At 41.8% G+C, this 14420-nt stretch overlaps 1 protein-coding gene across 3 annotated transcripts in view; it reads left to right on the top strand.

Moving 5' to 3' along the window:
- The first annotated feature begins 3763 nt into the window (after window positions 1-3763).
- The window catches only part of LRRCC1 (leucine rich repeat and coiled-coil centrosomal protein 1), a 44209-nt gene continuing 33552 nt past the window's right edge, over window positions 3764-14420 (top strand). The window contains exons 1-4 of one of the 3 annotated variants that reach the window (XM_019973832.2): window positions 3764-4001; window positions 6591-6796; window positions 7072-7137; window positions 13851-14018. In XM_019973832.2, the coding sequence (XP_019829391.2) occupies window positions 3913-4001; window positions 6591-6796; window positions 7072-7137; window positions 13851-14018 (529 nt within the window). In that variant the 5' untranslated portion in view covers window positions 3764-3912. Of the gene's footprint in view, window positions 4002-4075; window positions 4365-6590; window positions 6801-7071; window positions 7138-13850; window positions 14019-14420 lie in introns of those variants that run through there. The other 2 variants (XM_019973833.2, XM_070802961.1) reach the window with 2 other exon arrangements.

Here is a 14420-nt window from a genome sequence, read left to right as displayed (position 1 = left end):
GGTTCTCCAAGATCTGAGTCAAGCCTAACTTTCTACCTTTCTGTCCTCATCTCTTGCCTTCTCTTGCATGCACACACATACACACACACACAGACACACCCTCACCACACACCAGCCTTTCTACACAACTTACCATTTACAGAATAGATACTATTATCTCTACCTCCTCAACAATACCAGCTCATCAACCTGTCTATCTCATGCTTGATTACACATTGATAAGATTGCTTCCAAATATATTGCCCATTTTGCAACCACAAATACTTCATAGATATCATGTAAAGCAAGTCAAAGGCAGACTGAAGTGCAATTCAAAAATGTAAAATATAGGGACTTCCCTGGTGATACAGTGGATGGGAATTGGACTGCCAGTGGGGGAAATGTGGATGCAATCCCTGGTCCAAGAGGATCCCACAAGCAGTGGAGCATGCACAGCCAAGTGCCACAACTACTGAGCAGTGCTTTAGAGCCCGCCAGCTGCAACTACCGAGCCCACAAGCTGCAGCTGCCGAGCCTGTGTGCCGCAACTACTGCAGCCTGTGCTCCACAGCAAGAGAAACCAGCGCAATGAGCAGCCGCTGCACCGAGACCAGGAGTGGCCCCAACTCGCCACAACTGGACAAAGCCCATGCACAGCAACCAAGACCTAGCGGAGCCAAAAGTAAACAAATAAATAAACTTTTCCTAAAAGGAATTTTTTTTTTCAATGTAAAATACAAAATAAAATTGCAGTGTCATTGCTGAAAGGGGTTGATTACAGATTATTTAGCATGATATTGTTTTTTTTTTTTTTTTATTTTAGAGCTGAGATCTTCTATAGAAACTACTTTAACAATCCTTTTTGCAGATAATTAGAAGCAAAACTTCAGGTTTCTAAGCATTATTGATTTTAACAGCCAAATAATAGAAATATAATTCACCAAATTATCATTCTGAAAAAAAACCAATCTTTCGGTACTGAGGCAATTCAGATACAATCTACAAGTTTTAAACTTGACTAACTATAATAAATATTTTGATTAATTAATTTAATGAATTATAATGCACTTAATTTTGGAGGAAAGATCTAGTACATTTAAAATCAAATGATTTATTTCTTATATCAGTTGTTTGTTTCAGGTTAGATTATAATACTTATCCCAATTGAAAAAAATCTCTATTTTAATTAACATTCAGTTATCGTATAAGTGACTTACCTGTCATCTAATCCTATCTCCTCCATAATTTACTGACCTAAAATAAAACTGTTTATTTAGCTTCTATTTCTGTTATTTGGCAATTTGCACGTGTTCAACTAAGTGCTTCCAGACTCATGCATGCATCTGTCTGTCCTTAGCTGGGGTGACTTATTTCTGCTCCATGTAGCTTGCTCAAATAGCAGCTCAGGCAGTCTTCCAAGAGACAGAGCAGAAGCATGCAAGACATCTTGAGGCCCAGGACTACAATTTCAATGAATTCTACTAACCAAAACAAAAAGTCACATATAAACCCAGAATCAAGGAGCTAGTAAAGAGTTCATACCTCCACCTTTTGTTAAAAGGAGCTGCAGACACATGGTAAAGCATGTAACTGTAAGAAACAGTGAATTGTGGCTACAAGCTTTAGAATATAATAGGTACATCTATACAGCATGTGACTAATGACAGTTAAGTCTGTAAATATTTTCCATTTTAGATTAGAAAGTTAGGCCTTTATTTAGATGGCCAATGTTGACACTGTTAATCAATAAACCATTTATAATAAGAATAGGAAAGAGCTTTATTCCAACCAAACTAAGGATTATAGCTCAGTAGGCACAGATTCAAGAAGAACTTAAATAATGTTCTGCTGGGCTGCAAAATGGGGAAAGTCTATATAGGCAAAAACAGCAAAATTATATAAATTCCTTGTCCAGAATTAGGATTGGAGCTGGCAAGAAGTATGGTTGCTTATTAAACAAGGATTTGTTGGGGTCTGAAATGGTTGCATAGTTACAAGGGGAGATTTGTGACCATAATGTTGCAGCTGGTGGCCACTAGCAGATACTGTTTTGAAAACAGCTGGTGGTGTCCTAGAGTTTGACAGAGCATAGAAAATTCAAATTCTCAAAGATGCAGAAATGTGTTGGAAACCACATCCACAATGGCCACTCAGCTCCATTTTGAATCAGTTAATCCATTTTGATTTTTAAATGCACTCTCTCATTTAATGGTGAAAGCAGATGTACTCTGCATGTTTGACATAACATAGAAGTTCTAGTTAGCATAAAGACAAATCATATAAAAGCCAGAATGACTTCTGCATGACTTATTATATGAAAATTTCTTCCATCACTAATGAGAAACCACTGAAGATTTTAGTTCAGGACACTGGCAGGTCCAGGGTTGAGCTACAACTTTTGACTCCATTTAAAGATACTCCCAGTGGCCTTCCCAGGTGGCATGGTGGTAAAGAATCTGCCTGCCAAGGTCGGAGATGCAAGAGATGCTGGTTCAATCCCTGAGTTGGAAAGATCCCCTGGAAAAGGGAATGACACCCCACTCCAGTATTCTTGCCTAAAGAATCCCATGGACAGAGGAACCTGGTGGGCTGCAGTCCATGGGGTCACAGAATTGGACAAAACTGAAGCAGCTAGGCACACAGATCAACTGAAGTGAACTGAACTGAATCTCATGGTTATTTTAGCCACACTATGGTTGTGTAGGGCTTCCCAGGTGGCACAGCGGTAAAGAATCTGCCTGCCAATGCAGGAGACATGAGATGCAGGTTTCATCCCTGGGTTGGGAAGATCCCCTGGAGGAGGGCATGGCAATACACTCCAGTATTTTTGCCTGAGAAGCCCATGGACAGAGGAGCCTGGAGGGCTATAGTCCATGGGGTCACAAAGAGTTGGACACGACTGAGTGACTGAACACAACGCAACAAAATTTTTCCCATGCCACATAGAATAATCTAACCAGGAGTGTTCTTTGACCTTACCTGGGCCCTGTTTGCTTACCTGGAATGACATTCTACACAGAACACACTGTAACCTAGTAAGACCCTGCTCGAGCATCTATTGATGACCTCATTTTAGAAACTTTCCCCACTACCCACAGGAACTGTGCAGCTGGCCATAAATGCTATTGTGCTATTCCACGTAACAGCATTGCTGCACAGCGGTTCTTCATTTCCGCTACTTAACGATGAATGCTTCCACGAACGAAAATGGGCTTGAAGTCCCTGGCACAAGTAAGGCATCTCACAAATGTCTGTGGAATCAACAGGAGAGCCAATAGCCCCCCGGAGGAGGGGTGGGGAACAACTTAAAGATACGGAAGCCTATGCTTTGGCCAAAGAAGTGACTCATTGGAAAAGACCCTGATGGCTGGGGAAGATTGAAGGCGAGAGGAGAAGGGGACGACAGAGGATGAGATGGTTGGATGGCATCACCGACTGAATGGACATGAGTTTGAGTAAACTCCCGGAGTTGGTGATGAACAGGGAGACCTGGCGTGCTGCAGGCCATGGGGTCGCAAAGAGTCGGACGCGACTGAACTGACTGAAGTGAAAATCTATACGTCTGTAAGAACAAGCTGCTGTGAAATCACCTTCAGAAGTCAGTCGCCCACAATACAAAAACCATACAGAAGAGCCAGACAGGAAAGACCTATTCATTCCCCAAAACCCAACGGCCCGCATGATGTCTCGCTTTACGGTAAGTCCCGAGCGTTCGCCATAGATGCCGTAAAAGGGAAGGACGCCCTCTGTGGAGAATCTCCGGCTTCCGGCTTCGCGACGCCGTCCGGGCGGGAAAGGGCCCTCCGGCGGTTGGAGGGGGGGTTTTCGCCCCGCCCCGTCGGGCCGGGCTTCCGCCGACCCGGGAGGCGTGTTCCGGGCTTTCAGGCCCTGCGCTGGGCGCCGGTTACGATCCCGCTCCCCGTCTCCGGTGCCATGGAGGCACCGGGGGAGGCGGAAGTCGAGAATGAGGACGGCGACAGCAACTGCGGGGATTTGTGCTTCATGGACAAAGGCCTGCGGAGGTAAAGGGCGCTCCCGCCGGCGGGAGCGGCCCGCGCAGCCCCGGGCGGGGGTCGTGGGCCTCGGGCGGCCTCGGGGGAGAGCGGAGGTGCGGAGCGGCTTCTCCGAGGCAGCGCCCGAAGGCGTCTGGCTTCGGCCGCCGCTCCGCGCCACAGCCGCGCTGCTGAGGGGCCAGCCCCGTGTCCAGCGGGCCGCCCGCCCTCCGCTCCGGGACTGCCCGCGTGCCTGCCAGCCTTTGCTGGCCCTTTCTTCACCGCTGCTGTTCGTGTGCTCGCTCTGTTGTTCCTGGTCCTCCCGGGTTCTGTCCTCTCTGCTCCTTCCCTGTGACGGAAAGTGGCAGCGGAGTTGTCTCTGGCAGCTGTGAAGTAAGACTTGGTTTTGCCTCGGCTTTTCATTGGTTTTGCCTCGGTTCTCTTTGCCCCCATTCTGATTTCTCCTTTGCAGAGCGCTGTGATACGTGTATTGTTCACGTTTTTTGAAAATGCTACCGATTTCTCTCATGCAGCCCAAATATGTGCACGATACTAGGCCCTTGGTTCTGCGTTGCTGACTGGCCCCTGTGTGCTTTTTTTGTCTCACCCCTCTCCCTTTTTCCAGTTGACACCCTGTGATTAGGCACCCTAAGGCCCCAGGCAGGCAGTTCTGTGCCACCGTAGGCTTGTCTTTGCCTTTCCCTACACATGGTTTCTTTGTTGCCTGCGCTCTGTGCACACCCTGCTGATGATCAAAGCAGCTTGTTCTGGATCTCGATCTAAACTTTGCCAGAAAATGCCACGAAGATGTTTTTTCAATAATAGCTGCCACGTTAAATGCCATCTATGTGTGTGACTGTATTATCATCAGTCCTCAGAATTGTGCAAGGTAGTAATGTTACAGGGGACATATCTGAGACTCAGAAGATCTTTATAACTTTCCCAGCTTCATGAAGCTGGTGGACTAAGTTTGAATTCAAAATCATTTCTGTCTAATTTCACAGTCTGCTTTTTCAGACAGTTAACTATACTACGATATCTGCACAATATTAATTTCTGGAAACAATGTTTCAGAAAATAAATGGCTGTCATTAAGAAGGTGTGTTCCTAGCATAAGGTCTGGCACTAAATAATAGCTCATCCTGGGTCTCCTGCATTGTAGGCAGATTCTTTACTGTCTGAACCACGAGGGAAGCCCCAATAAATGACAAGCTAGATAATTGGAAAATATTAGAAATAATCACATTCAGAGAGTGCTAGTGTGAAATTTCGGAGAAGGCAATGGCACCCCTCTCCAGTACTCTTGCCTGGAAAATCCCATGGACTGAGGAGCCTGGTGGGCTGCAGTCCATGGGGTCGCTAAGAGTTGGACAGGACTGAGTGACTTCACTTTCACTTTTCACTTTCATGCATTGGAGAAGGAAATGGCAACCCACTCCAGTGTTCTTGCCTGGAGAATCCCAGGGACGGGGGAGCCTGCTGGGCTGCCGTCTGTGGGATCACACAGAGTCGTCTGTGGGATCACACAGAGTCGGACCCGACTGAAGCAACTTAGCAGCAGCAGCAGCATGAAATTTAGAAAGGCATAACCTTTTTCTGCGAGGGGTTCTCATGAGCTTCGGTCTGAAGAGTAAAGCGTAAACTGAATGATCTTACAACATATTCAAACTTTATGCGTTTCAATTTTAAATTTGAGATTCTTAATACTAATTTGGAAGCAAACCTGAATTCCTTGTTTTCCCTTTTTACTCCTTGACTGCTAACTCATTTTCCTGCTGTGAGATTTCCTACAGCTTTACTGTAACTGCTACAAAACATGGAAGAGATGCCCCTGATTTTCTGTGTCCCAGTTCCAGCATATCTAAATTATGTACACTGTAGCTTATATTCCTGGAACTCCTGTCTTCCGAAGAGACTCTAGTTTAAAATAGCAGCAATTCAGAGAATGAAAAGATGAGTTCCATCTAGAGGAGATGCAGTCCAAGTTTCAGCAAGGGAGGACAGAGACTGTTTCACTACAAATGGCAAGAGTTAGTGGCTTATTTTGAAATCAACTACATTCTGAGTTAAACAGACATTGCAGACAGTGATGAGAGTAAGATTGTAAACTCAAGTGTCAGATCCATATTTATCCTGGCTCTATTAGGTGATTTGTACAAGAACTTGGACAAGTTACCTACTTTCTGTAAATCGTATCCTTAAATACCTACTGCTTGGAGTTGTGAGGATTAAACGAGCAGGAGGAAACAGGTTTAGAGAGACTAATTCATTTACTCAAATAACATAGCAAAAAAAGTGCAGATTTGAACTTTTATAAATAATGCTTTTGCTTTATACTGATGACTGTTTGCATATAAAACCAAGAAATGCCCAGCATCCCTTTCCTTTCTTGACTGAGTTACTTATTTATATAAATGGTACCAAATGCAGGCTGGTTGTAAGAAACATTGCACCTTATGAGACATTTCAAAGCTAGCATAAGTACGAAGAATTTTATTATAGAATGAATAGAGTACCTGCATACTATCTACATGCTCTTTGGTTAATTTTAGTTTTTTTGGTCATGATTTTTAAGAACATTTTTTACTTGTTTTTAATAATATATATTTTCCTTTGTAGCATTTCAGAGTTATCTTTAGATTCAGCTCTTCATGCCATCAATCTTCATTGCAATAACATCTCGAAGATCACATCCATTGATCACGTTTGGAATTTACAACATTTAGATCTGTCATCTAATCAAATAAGTCAAATTGAAGGACTAAACACACTGACAAAACTATGCACTTTAAATTTGTCCTGCAATTTGATCACAAGAATAGAAGGTTTGTAAGTGCTTTTCATGTATTACTTTGGGTAAGGGAGATGATAAATATTCGTAAATTTTTCAAAGCTGACTCTAAAAGTCATTATATAAAAAGTTTTTTTCTAAAAAAGTTACCAGTTTTTTAAAAAATTATTTTGCAAAATATCAATAAAATTGATTTCATTGTTATCAGATTGTAGATGTGCTTCAAAGCAATCTGAAATAGTATTGTACCAGTATATAACCCTAATTAGTTGATTATTTGAATCTTATAATGACTTTATTTTATTTTAGGTCTTGAAGCACTAAGTAATCTGACTAGACTGAATTTATCTTACAACCACATAAATGATCTTAGTGGTAAGTAGATAAGCTTCTGTTTTCTATAAAGCTGAGTATTGGTCACATGTAATGAGTGATATAGCTCTGCATGTTGTAGAACTGAATAATCCAATTTTTGACTTAAAATCTCATCTAGAGTGTTTCTCAGTCATATTTTTTTGATGGAGCTAAAGCTATAGCTGAATAAGAACTCAGGAGTGAAAACAAGAGTAACAAGTTACAGGAAAAATTTGGTTAGGAAGGACGTACTTTGGGAGAGACGTACTTTTAATCTTAGAGAATTGATGAGTTATCTGTTATCAGTGTATAGAGAGGAACAGTTCCAATAGAACTTTTCACAGTGATGAGAATACTCTGTGTGTGCTGTCTGGTATGGCAACTAATAGACGGATGTGCCTTTGAGCTCTTGAAATGTGACTAGTATACGTTGAGGAACTGAATTTGTAATTTTAGTTAATTTTAATTAAATTTTATTTCAGTTTAAAAAGCCACATGTGGCTAGCGCTGCCACGCTGGATGCAGCATAGGTGTGTAGCATTCCAAAGGCTATAGCAAACTGACTGTCACAGAAGGTTTTTTCTCTTTGATGTTTCCATGTCTAAGAACATTAAAAACTGTTAATCTTTTAATGACTTACAGTGATACACTAACAGTGAGCAAAATTTTATGATTATTCTTAAAATAATACGTCAGAACCAGGGAAATTCTGTAACTATCTTCATACTGCTGCTTGTCTGTCAGTCAGTCAGTCTCGTCCAGCTCTTTGCAAACCCAGTCTCTGCCAGCCTCCTCTGTCCGTGGGACTCTCCAGGCAAGAACACTGGAATGAGTTGCCATTCCCTCCTCCGGGGGATCTTCCTGACCCAGGGATCGAACCTCTGTCTCTTGCATCTCATGTATTGGCAGGTGGATTCTTTACCATGGAGCTATCTGGGAAGCCCCTAATTATCTTCATCAGATCAGATCAGATCAGATCAGTCACTCAGTTGTGTCCGACTCTTTGCTACCCCATGAATCACAGCACGCCAGGCCTCCCTGTCCATCACCAACTCCCGGAGTTCACTCAGACTCACATCCATCGAGTCAGTGATGCCATCCAGCCATCTCATCCTCTGTTGTCCCCTTCTCCTCCTGCCCCCAATCCCTCCCAGCATCAGAGTCTTTTCCAATGAGTCAACTCTTCGCATGAGGTGGCCAAAGTACTGGAGTTTCAGCTTTAGCAGCATTCCTTCCAAAGAAATCCCAGGGCTGATCTCCTTCAGAATGGACTGGTTGGATCTCCTTGCAATCCAAGGGACTCTCAAGAGTCTTCTCCAACACCACAGTTCAAAAGCATCAATTCTTTGGCGCTCAGCCTTCTTCACAGTCCAACTTTCACATCCATACATGACCACTGGAAAAACCATAGCCTTGACTAGACAGACCTTTGTTGGCAAAGTAATGTCTCTGTTTTTGAATATGCTATCTAGGTTGGTCATAACTTTCCTTCCAAGGAGTAAGCGTCATTATCTTCATAATCCTTATCAATACTGTATTTGAATCAGTCTTATTTCATTTGTTAGCTTTTCTCCCCTGCTAGGAAAATACTATCCTATGCCAGGAATTTAGTACACAAAAAATAAAATACAGTGACCTAGTCCCTACCCTTAACCAAAGTAGCAACAGTATTTTAATTTGTAAAAACATTTTTTCCCCCAAAACGTAAAAGTGTTAGAATTGAGTATTAACCATAGCTCTGTCTCTGCTGTATGATGTTGGGCAAAGTATATTGTTCTTTGGATGCAGCTTCCTTAACTGAAAAATGTGAATCTTGGATAAGATAGTTTTACTCAACAGGTATTTATTGAAGATCATTCTATCAAGCACTATTTAATAGTGATGAAAAAATATTATAACAAATAGATAAGTTTCTTGTCACAGGGCTTACATTGTAGTGGGGAAATAAAACAAATGAGATCATGTCAGCTCCCTAAAAAAAATAAGCAAAAGATTTGAGCAGACTCTTTTCCAGAGGCTATCCAAATGACAAGCACCAAAAAAAAGTTTTGCATCCTTAGTAATTAAGGAAGTGCAAATTAAAATCGCAGTGAGATCCATTTCATATCTCTAGACCAGATATAGTTAAAAAAACTTAAAGTACAAAATGTTGATGAGATAGATTAAAGCTTTCATACATTACTAGTAGAATTCAAAATGGTAAAACTACTTTGGAAAATAGTTTGAAGGTAAGCATATAATCATGCATTTCTACTCCTATGTGTTTACCTAGCAGAAATGAAAACATGTCTAATCAAAGACTTGTATATGAATGGTAAAACGATTATATTTCTTTTTAAAATTATCATGTTTATATGGGTATTCATAAACTCCACAATTAGAAAACACCCATATGTCTATCACCTGGTAAATAGATAAACAAATTGTATTACATCCATAGGATGGGTTATTACTTGGCAATAAAAAGGAATGAACTATGGGGTCTTCCCTGGCAGTCCAGTGGTTAAGACTCCATGTTTCCAATGCAGGAGATATGGGTTGGAGCCCTGATCAAGAGTCTAAAACCCCATTTGTACAGCCAAAAACAAAAAGAGAGTGAACTATTGATATATGCAGCAACATAGATAAATCTAAAAATGTTATAGTAAGTTATGCTAAGTGAGGACTTCCCTGGTAGCTCAGTTGGTAAAGAATCTGCCTACAATGCTGGAGACCCCAGTTCAATCCCTGAGTCAGGAAGATCCACTGGAGAAGGGGTAGGCTACCCACTCCAGTATTCTTGAGCTTCCCTGGTGACTCAGCTGGTAAAGAATCCACCTGCAATGAGGGAGACTTGGGTTGGCTTAAAACTCAACATTCAGAAAATGAAGATCATGGCATCTGGTCCCATCACTTCATGGCAAATTGATGGGGAAAAAATGGAAACAGTGGTGGACTTTATTTTCTTGGGCTCCAAAATCACTGCAGCCATGAAAGTAAAGGATGCTCCTTGGAAGAAAAGCTATGACCAACCTAGACAGCATATTAGAAAGCAGAGACATTACTTTGCCAACAAAGGTCCATTCCGTCAAAGCTGTGGTTTTTCCAGCAGTCACGTGTGGATGTGAGAGTTAGACCATAAAAAAAGCTGAGCGCGGAAGAATTGATGCTTTTGATCTGTGGTGTTGGAGAAGACTCTTGAGAATCCCTTGGACAGCACGGAAATCCTAAATCAGTTCTGAATACTCATTGGAAGGATTGATGCTGAAGCTGAAACTCCAATACTTTGGCCACTTGATGCGAAGAACGGACTCATTGGAAAAGACCCTGATGCTGCAAAAGATTGTAGACAGGAGAAGCAGGGGATGACAGAGGATGAGGTGATTGAATGGCATCACCAACTCAGTGAGTTTGAGTAAGCTCCAGAAAGCTGTAGTCCATAGGGTTGCAAAGAGTTGGACACAACTGAGGGACTGAACTGAACTTAGGCTAAGTGAAGGGAGCAAATCACAGAAAATTATATTGTATGATCCTGTTTTGTGTGATATTCTGACAAAGGCAGAGATACAAAGGCAGAAATGAAATTAGTTACCAGGGACTGAAGACAAGAGAAGACTGATTTACATAGGGACACAGTGATTTGAGTGATGAAAATGTTCTTCATCTCCATTGTAAGGGTAACATAACCATATATGTTTGTTAAAGCATATAAATTCTATGTATATATTTTCTATACAGAAAATATATAATTTTGTTGCTGTTCAGTCACTTAGTCATATCCAACTCTTTGTGACCCCATGGACTGCAGCGTATCGGGCTTCCCTGTCCTTCACCATCTCCCAGAACTTGTTCAAACTCATGTCCATCAAGTCAGTGATGCCATCCAATCATCTCATCCTCTATCGTCCCCTTCTGCTCCAGCCTTCAATCTTTCCCAGCATCAGGGTCTTTTCTAATGAGTTGGCTCTTCACATCAAGTGGCCACAATATTGGAGCTTCAGCTTCAACATCATTTCTTCCAGTGAATATTCAGGATTGATTTCCTTTAGGGTTGACTAATTTGATCTGTCTGCAGTCCAAAGGAAAATATAATAAAACTATAAGTTTTAATAGATAATTCTTGTAATGACATTTTATCTGTTTAAAAACACTTTAGTAGGTAATGACAGTTTATATTATTAAGCACATGCAGAGACACGAAGGTGTGATCAAGCTTGCCAGGATAAGGAACAGGAAGAAGGCTCCTGCAACTAGAGCGTAGCAAATGATGGATTGATGTGCTAAGAAAAGAGGTGGGAAAGTAGGCAAAGTCAGATCACATAGAGCTTCATAAGCAGGGTGAGAAATTGGCATATTATTCGAAGAACAGTAGGAGGCCATTGAAAGGCTTTAAACCAGTAAATACTTAATCTAATCCATCTGCTTAAAGAATCACTGGCTGCTGAGTGGGTGAAGAAGAATGAAGTTTAGTAGGACAGGAGCTAAAGGCCAGTGGCTAGTTAGAAAGCTGTTTCCATGGTCTGGGTGTGAGGTTACGGGGCCTTGGACTAGTATGAAAATAGTGTAGAGGGGTAAATACATAAAGTTTACATGTGGAGTTCATAGAATTTGCCGATAGACTGAGATGAGGAAGTGAAGGGAAGAGGAATCAAAAGGCATTTTAAGAGTTTTCTTTCTAATAATGAGTGGATGATGGTGCTATTTCCTGACATGGGAAAGATTGGAGCAGGGGTAAGAATTGTGGATTCTCAAATTTGAGAACCTCGTAAGGTATACGTGTGTGTGTGTATGTGTAGGGATAAGAATTAAGGATTCTGTCTTAAATTTGAAAACCTCATTGGAGGGGGGTGTGTGTGTGATCTGCAGTTTGGGGGTAGGGCATCATGGTGGGTGTTGTAGATTCGGGACTTCAGTGGTGTTTGTTGCCATGACTCTGGGAGTTTCTGAGAGTCTGTGGCTAGAGGAGGAGGACCTGCAATGAGCCCCCAGGGGCACTTTAAAATTGAAACATAAAAGGGACGTGAAGTTGCAACTTAAGAGAAATAACAGGTAACAGGGAACTGGAACTCGGAAATGTGATGGTGAATTGAGAAGAAATGTTGAGTACGCATAAGAATACATGACAGGCAATCTGATCTTGTAGTGAGTGGTCAAAGAAGACTTCTGAGGGTGTGACAGATGAACAGAAGTTAGTGATAAAGCCTATGAAGAAAATAAAAGAGGCAGCTCTGTAAAAAAGATAAGTAGAAGTTAGCAAGAAACAAAGATCATTGAGGAGAAAAGAGTATTCCAGTCAGGTTGAAGAAATGGAAGGAAAAAAAGAAAGGTGAGTCCTTTTACATTATTATCAATAGTGTTAGTATAGTACTGTAATGGTCTTCCAGAATCCCCTGCAATGCGGAAGATCTGGGTTCGATCCCTGGGTCAGGAAGATCCCCTGGAGGAGGGCATGGCAACCTCTCCAGGACTCTTGCCTGGAGAATCCCATGGACAGAGGAACCTGGTAGGCTACAGTCCATGGGATCACAAAGAGTTGAACACAACTGAGCAATTAAGCATGGTACTATATTGTGTACTTATGCTTTTATTATTATGTTAGGGCAGTTTTTGTATTAATTTTTATATTTTTTCTTCCTATTTGTGTTAATGTTTTCAAATAACTAGAAGTTTGTGTATTTATGAATAGAGAGTACTAAGCCAGGCAAAATTGGAAAACTAAGACCTTCAGTGGAGCAGAGTAGAGAGGTCCTTTTGAAAGAATGGCCCTTCTGAAAGAAGGGAAGCTAGGGCCTGCCGCTGCGGGTGATTCTCCTCTCATTGAGGGGTGCTCCTCCTCTCATTGAGGGGTGCTCCTGGAGGTTTTGACTGCCTCGCTGCTGCTGCTACTGCTGCTAAGTTGCTCCAGTTGTGTCCGACTACGTGCAACCCCATAGACAGCAGCCCACCAGGCTCCGCCATCCCTGGGATTCTCCAGGCAAGAACACTGAAGTGGGTTGCCATTTCCTTCTCCAATGCATGAAAGTGAAAAGTGAAAGTGAAGTCGCTCAGTCGATTCCGACTCTCAGTGATCCCATGGACTGCAGCCTACCAGGCTCCTCCGTCCATGGGATTTTCCAGGCAAGAGTACTGGAGTAGGGTGCCATTGCCTTCTCCGTGACTGCCTCACACACTTCGGTTAAACCTTGCTCAGCACACTCAGTTTTGAGTAAAACTCTGACCCCTGTGCACCGCAGCTGAAGTGCAGGCCGGCCAGGAGCTGTGCCGGCACCAGAAGCCTCTACTTCGAACCTAGTTTCTGACATCACGTTGCTCTAGATGAGTTTATGTGAGAAACGTTACCAGGGAACTAAATCAAAGGGATGATATTGGTGTTTATTTTATACTCAACCCAATAAAATTGAAGTATTAGCTTATGTCTGATAATTTAAAAAGGTGTGTTGGTTGAGAACTTGGAAGCCATTGCCTTATTCTTATTCTCATAAAAGTGCATGGGCCTGGGGAGGCCCATTTTTTTGTTGGAGGAGAACCAGAGCCTAGGTACCCCGAGCTCTGGCCTCGAGAGATGCCAAACCCTCGTTTCTTCAAAACAGCAGCTCACTTTGCTAATACCCTGTTCGTTGGCTAGCTCTTTGCAACAGAGTCTTATTAATGCAGCTCCTTTGCCTCTTTAAATAAAATGAATATGAAAGTTATTTTTAATTAGCTGTTAGAAAAATGACTGCTGTGACATCACAAGAGCGTTGTTTGTATTGCAGGTTTGATGCCTCTTCATGGAATTAAACATAAACTTAGATATATTGACCTGCACAGTAACTGTATCGACAGTATCCATCACCTACTTCAGTGTACGGTAGGATTACACTTCTTGACTAATCTTATTTTGGAAAAAAATGGAGAGGATAATCCTGTCTGTCATTTACCAGGTATGAACGATTCACTTAATACTTTTTATAACAGTGATATTAAAAGCTTCTTTATTTTCTGCATCTACTATCTATGACCTCCTTGAATTTGTCTTAAACTTTGCAGTTTCATATTTTTGGAAGAATATAATTACACATAAATTATTAAGACTAAATTACTGTTAAAAGAGGGATACAAGCTGAAGAGATAAGATTGTATTTAGACAGTTTTATATTTAATAAATGATGCTTCAAAATTAAATTGTGTTAATGATATATCCTTATAGTATAATGCTGCTGCTGCTGCTGTATGTCGCTTCAGTCGTGTCCGACTGTGCGACCCCAAAGATGGCAGCCCACCAGGCTCCCTCGTCTCTGGGATTCTCCAGGCAAGAGTACTGGAGTAGGGTGCCATTGCCTTCT

This window comes from Bos indicus, chromosome 14 (assembly GCF_029378745.1).
Source record: "Bos indicus isolate NIAB-ARS_2022 breed Sahiwal x Tharparkar chromosome 14, NIAB-ARS_B.indTharparkar_mat_pri_1.0, whole genome shotgun sequence".
In the NCBI taxonomy this organism is placed as follows: Eukaryota; Metazoa; Chordata; class Mammalia; order Artiodactyla; family Bovidae; genus Bos; species Bos indicus.
The sequence above is the reverse complement of the archived record's forward strand: the minus strand, read 5'-3'. Positions and strand labels throughout refer to the sequence as shown.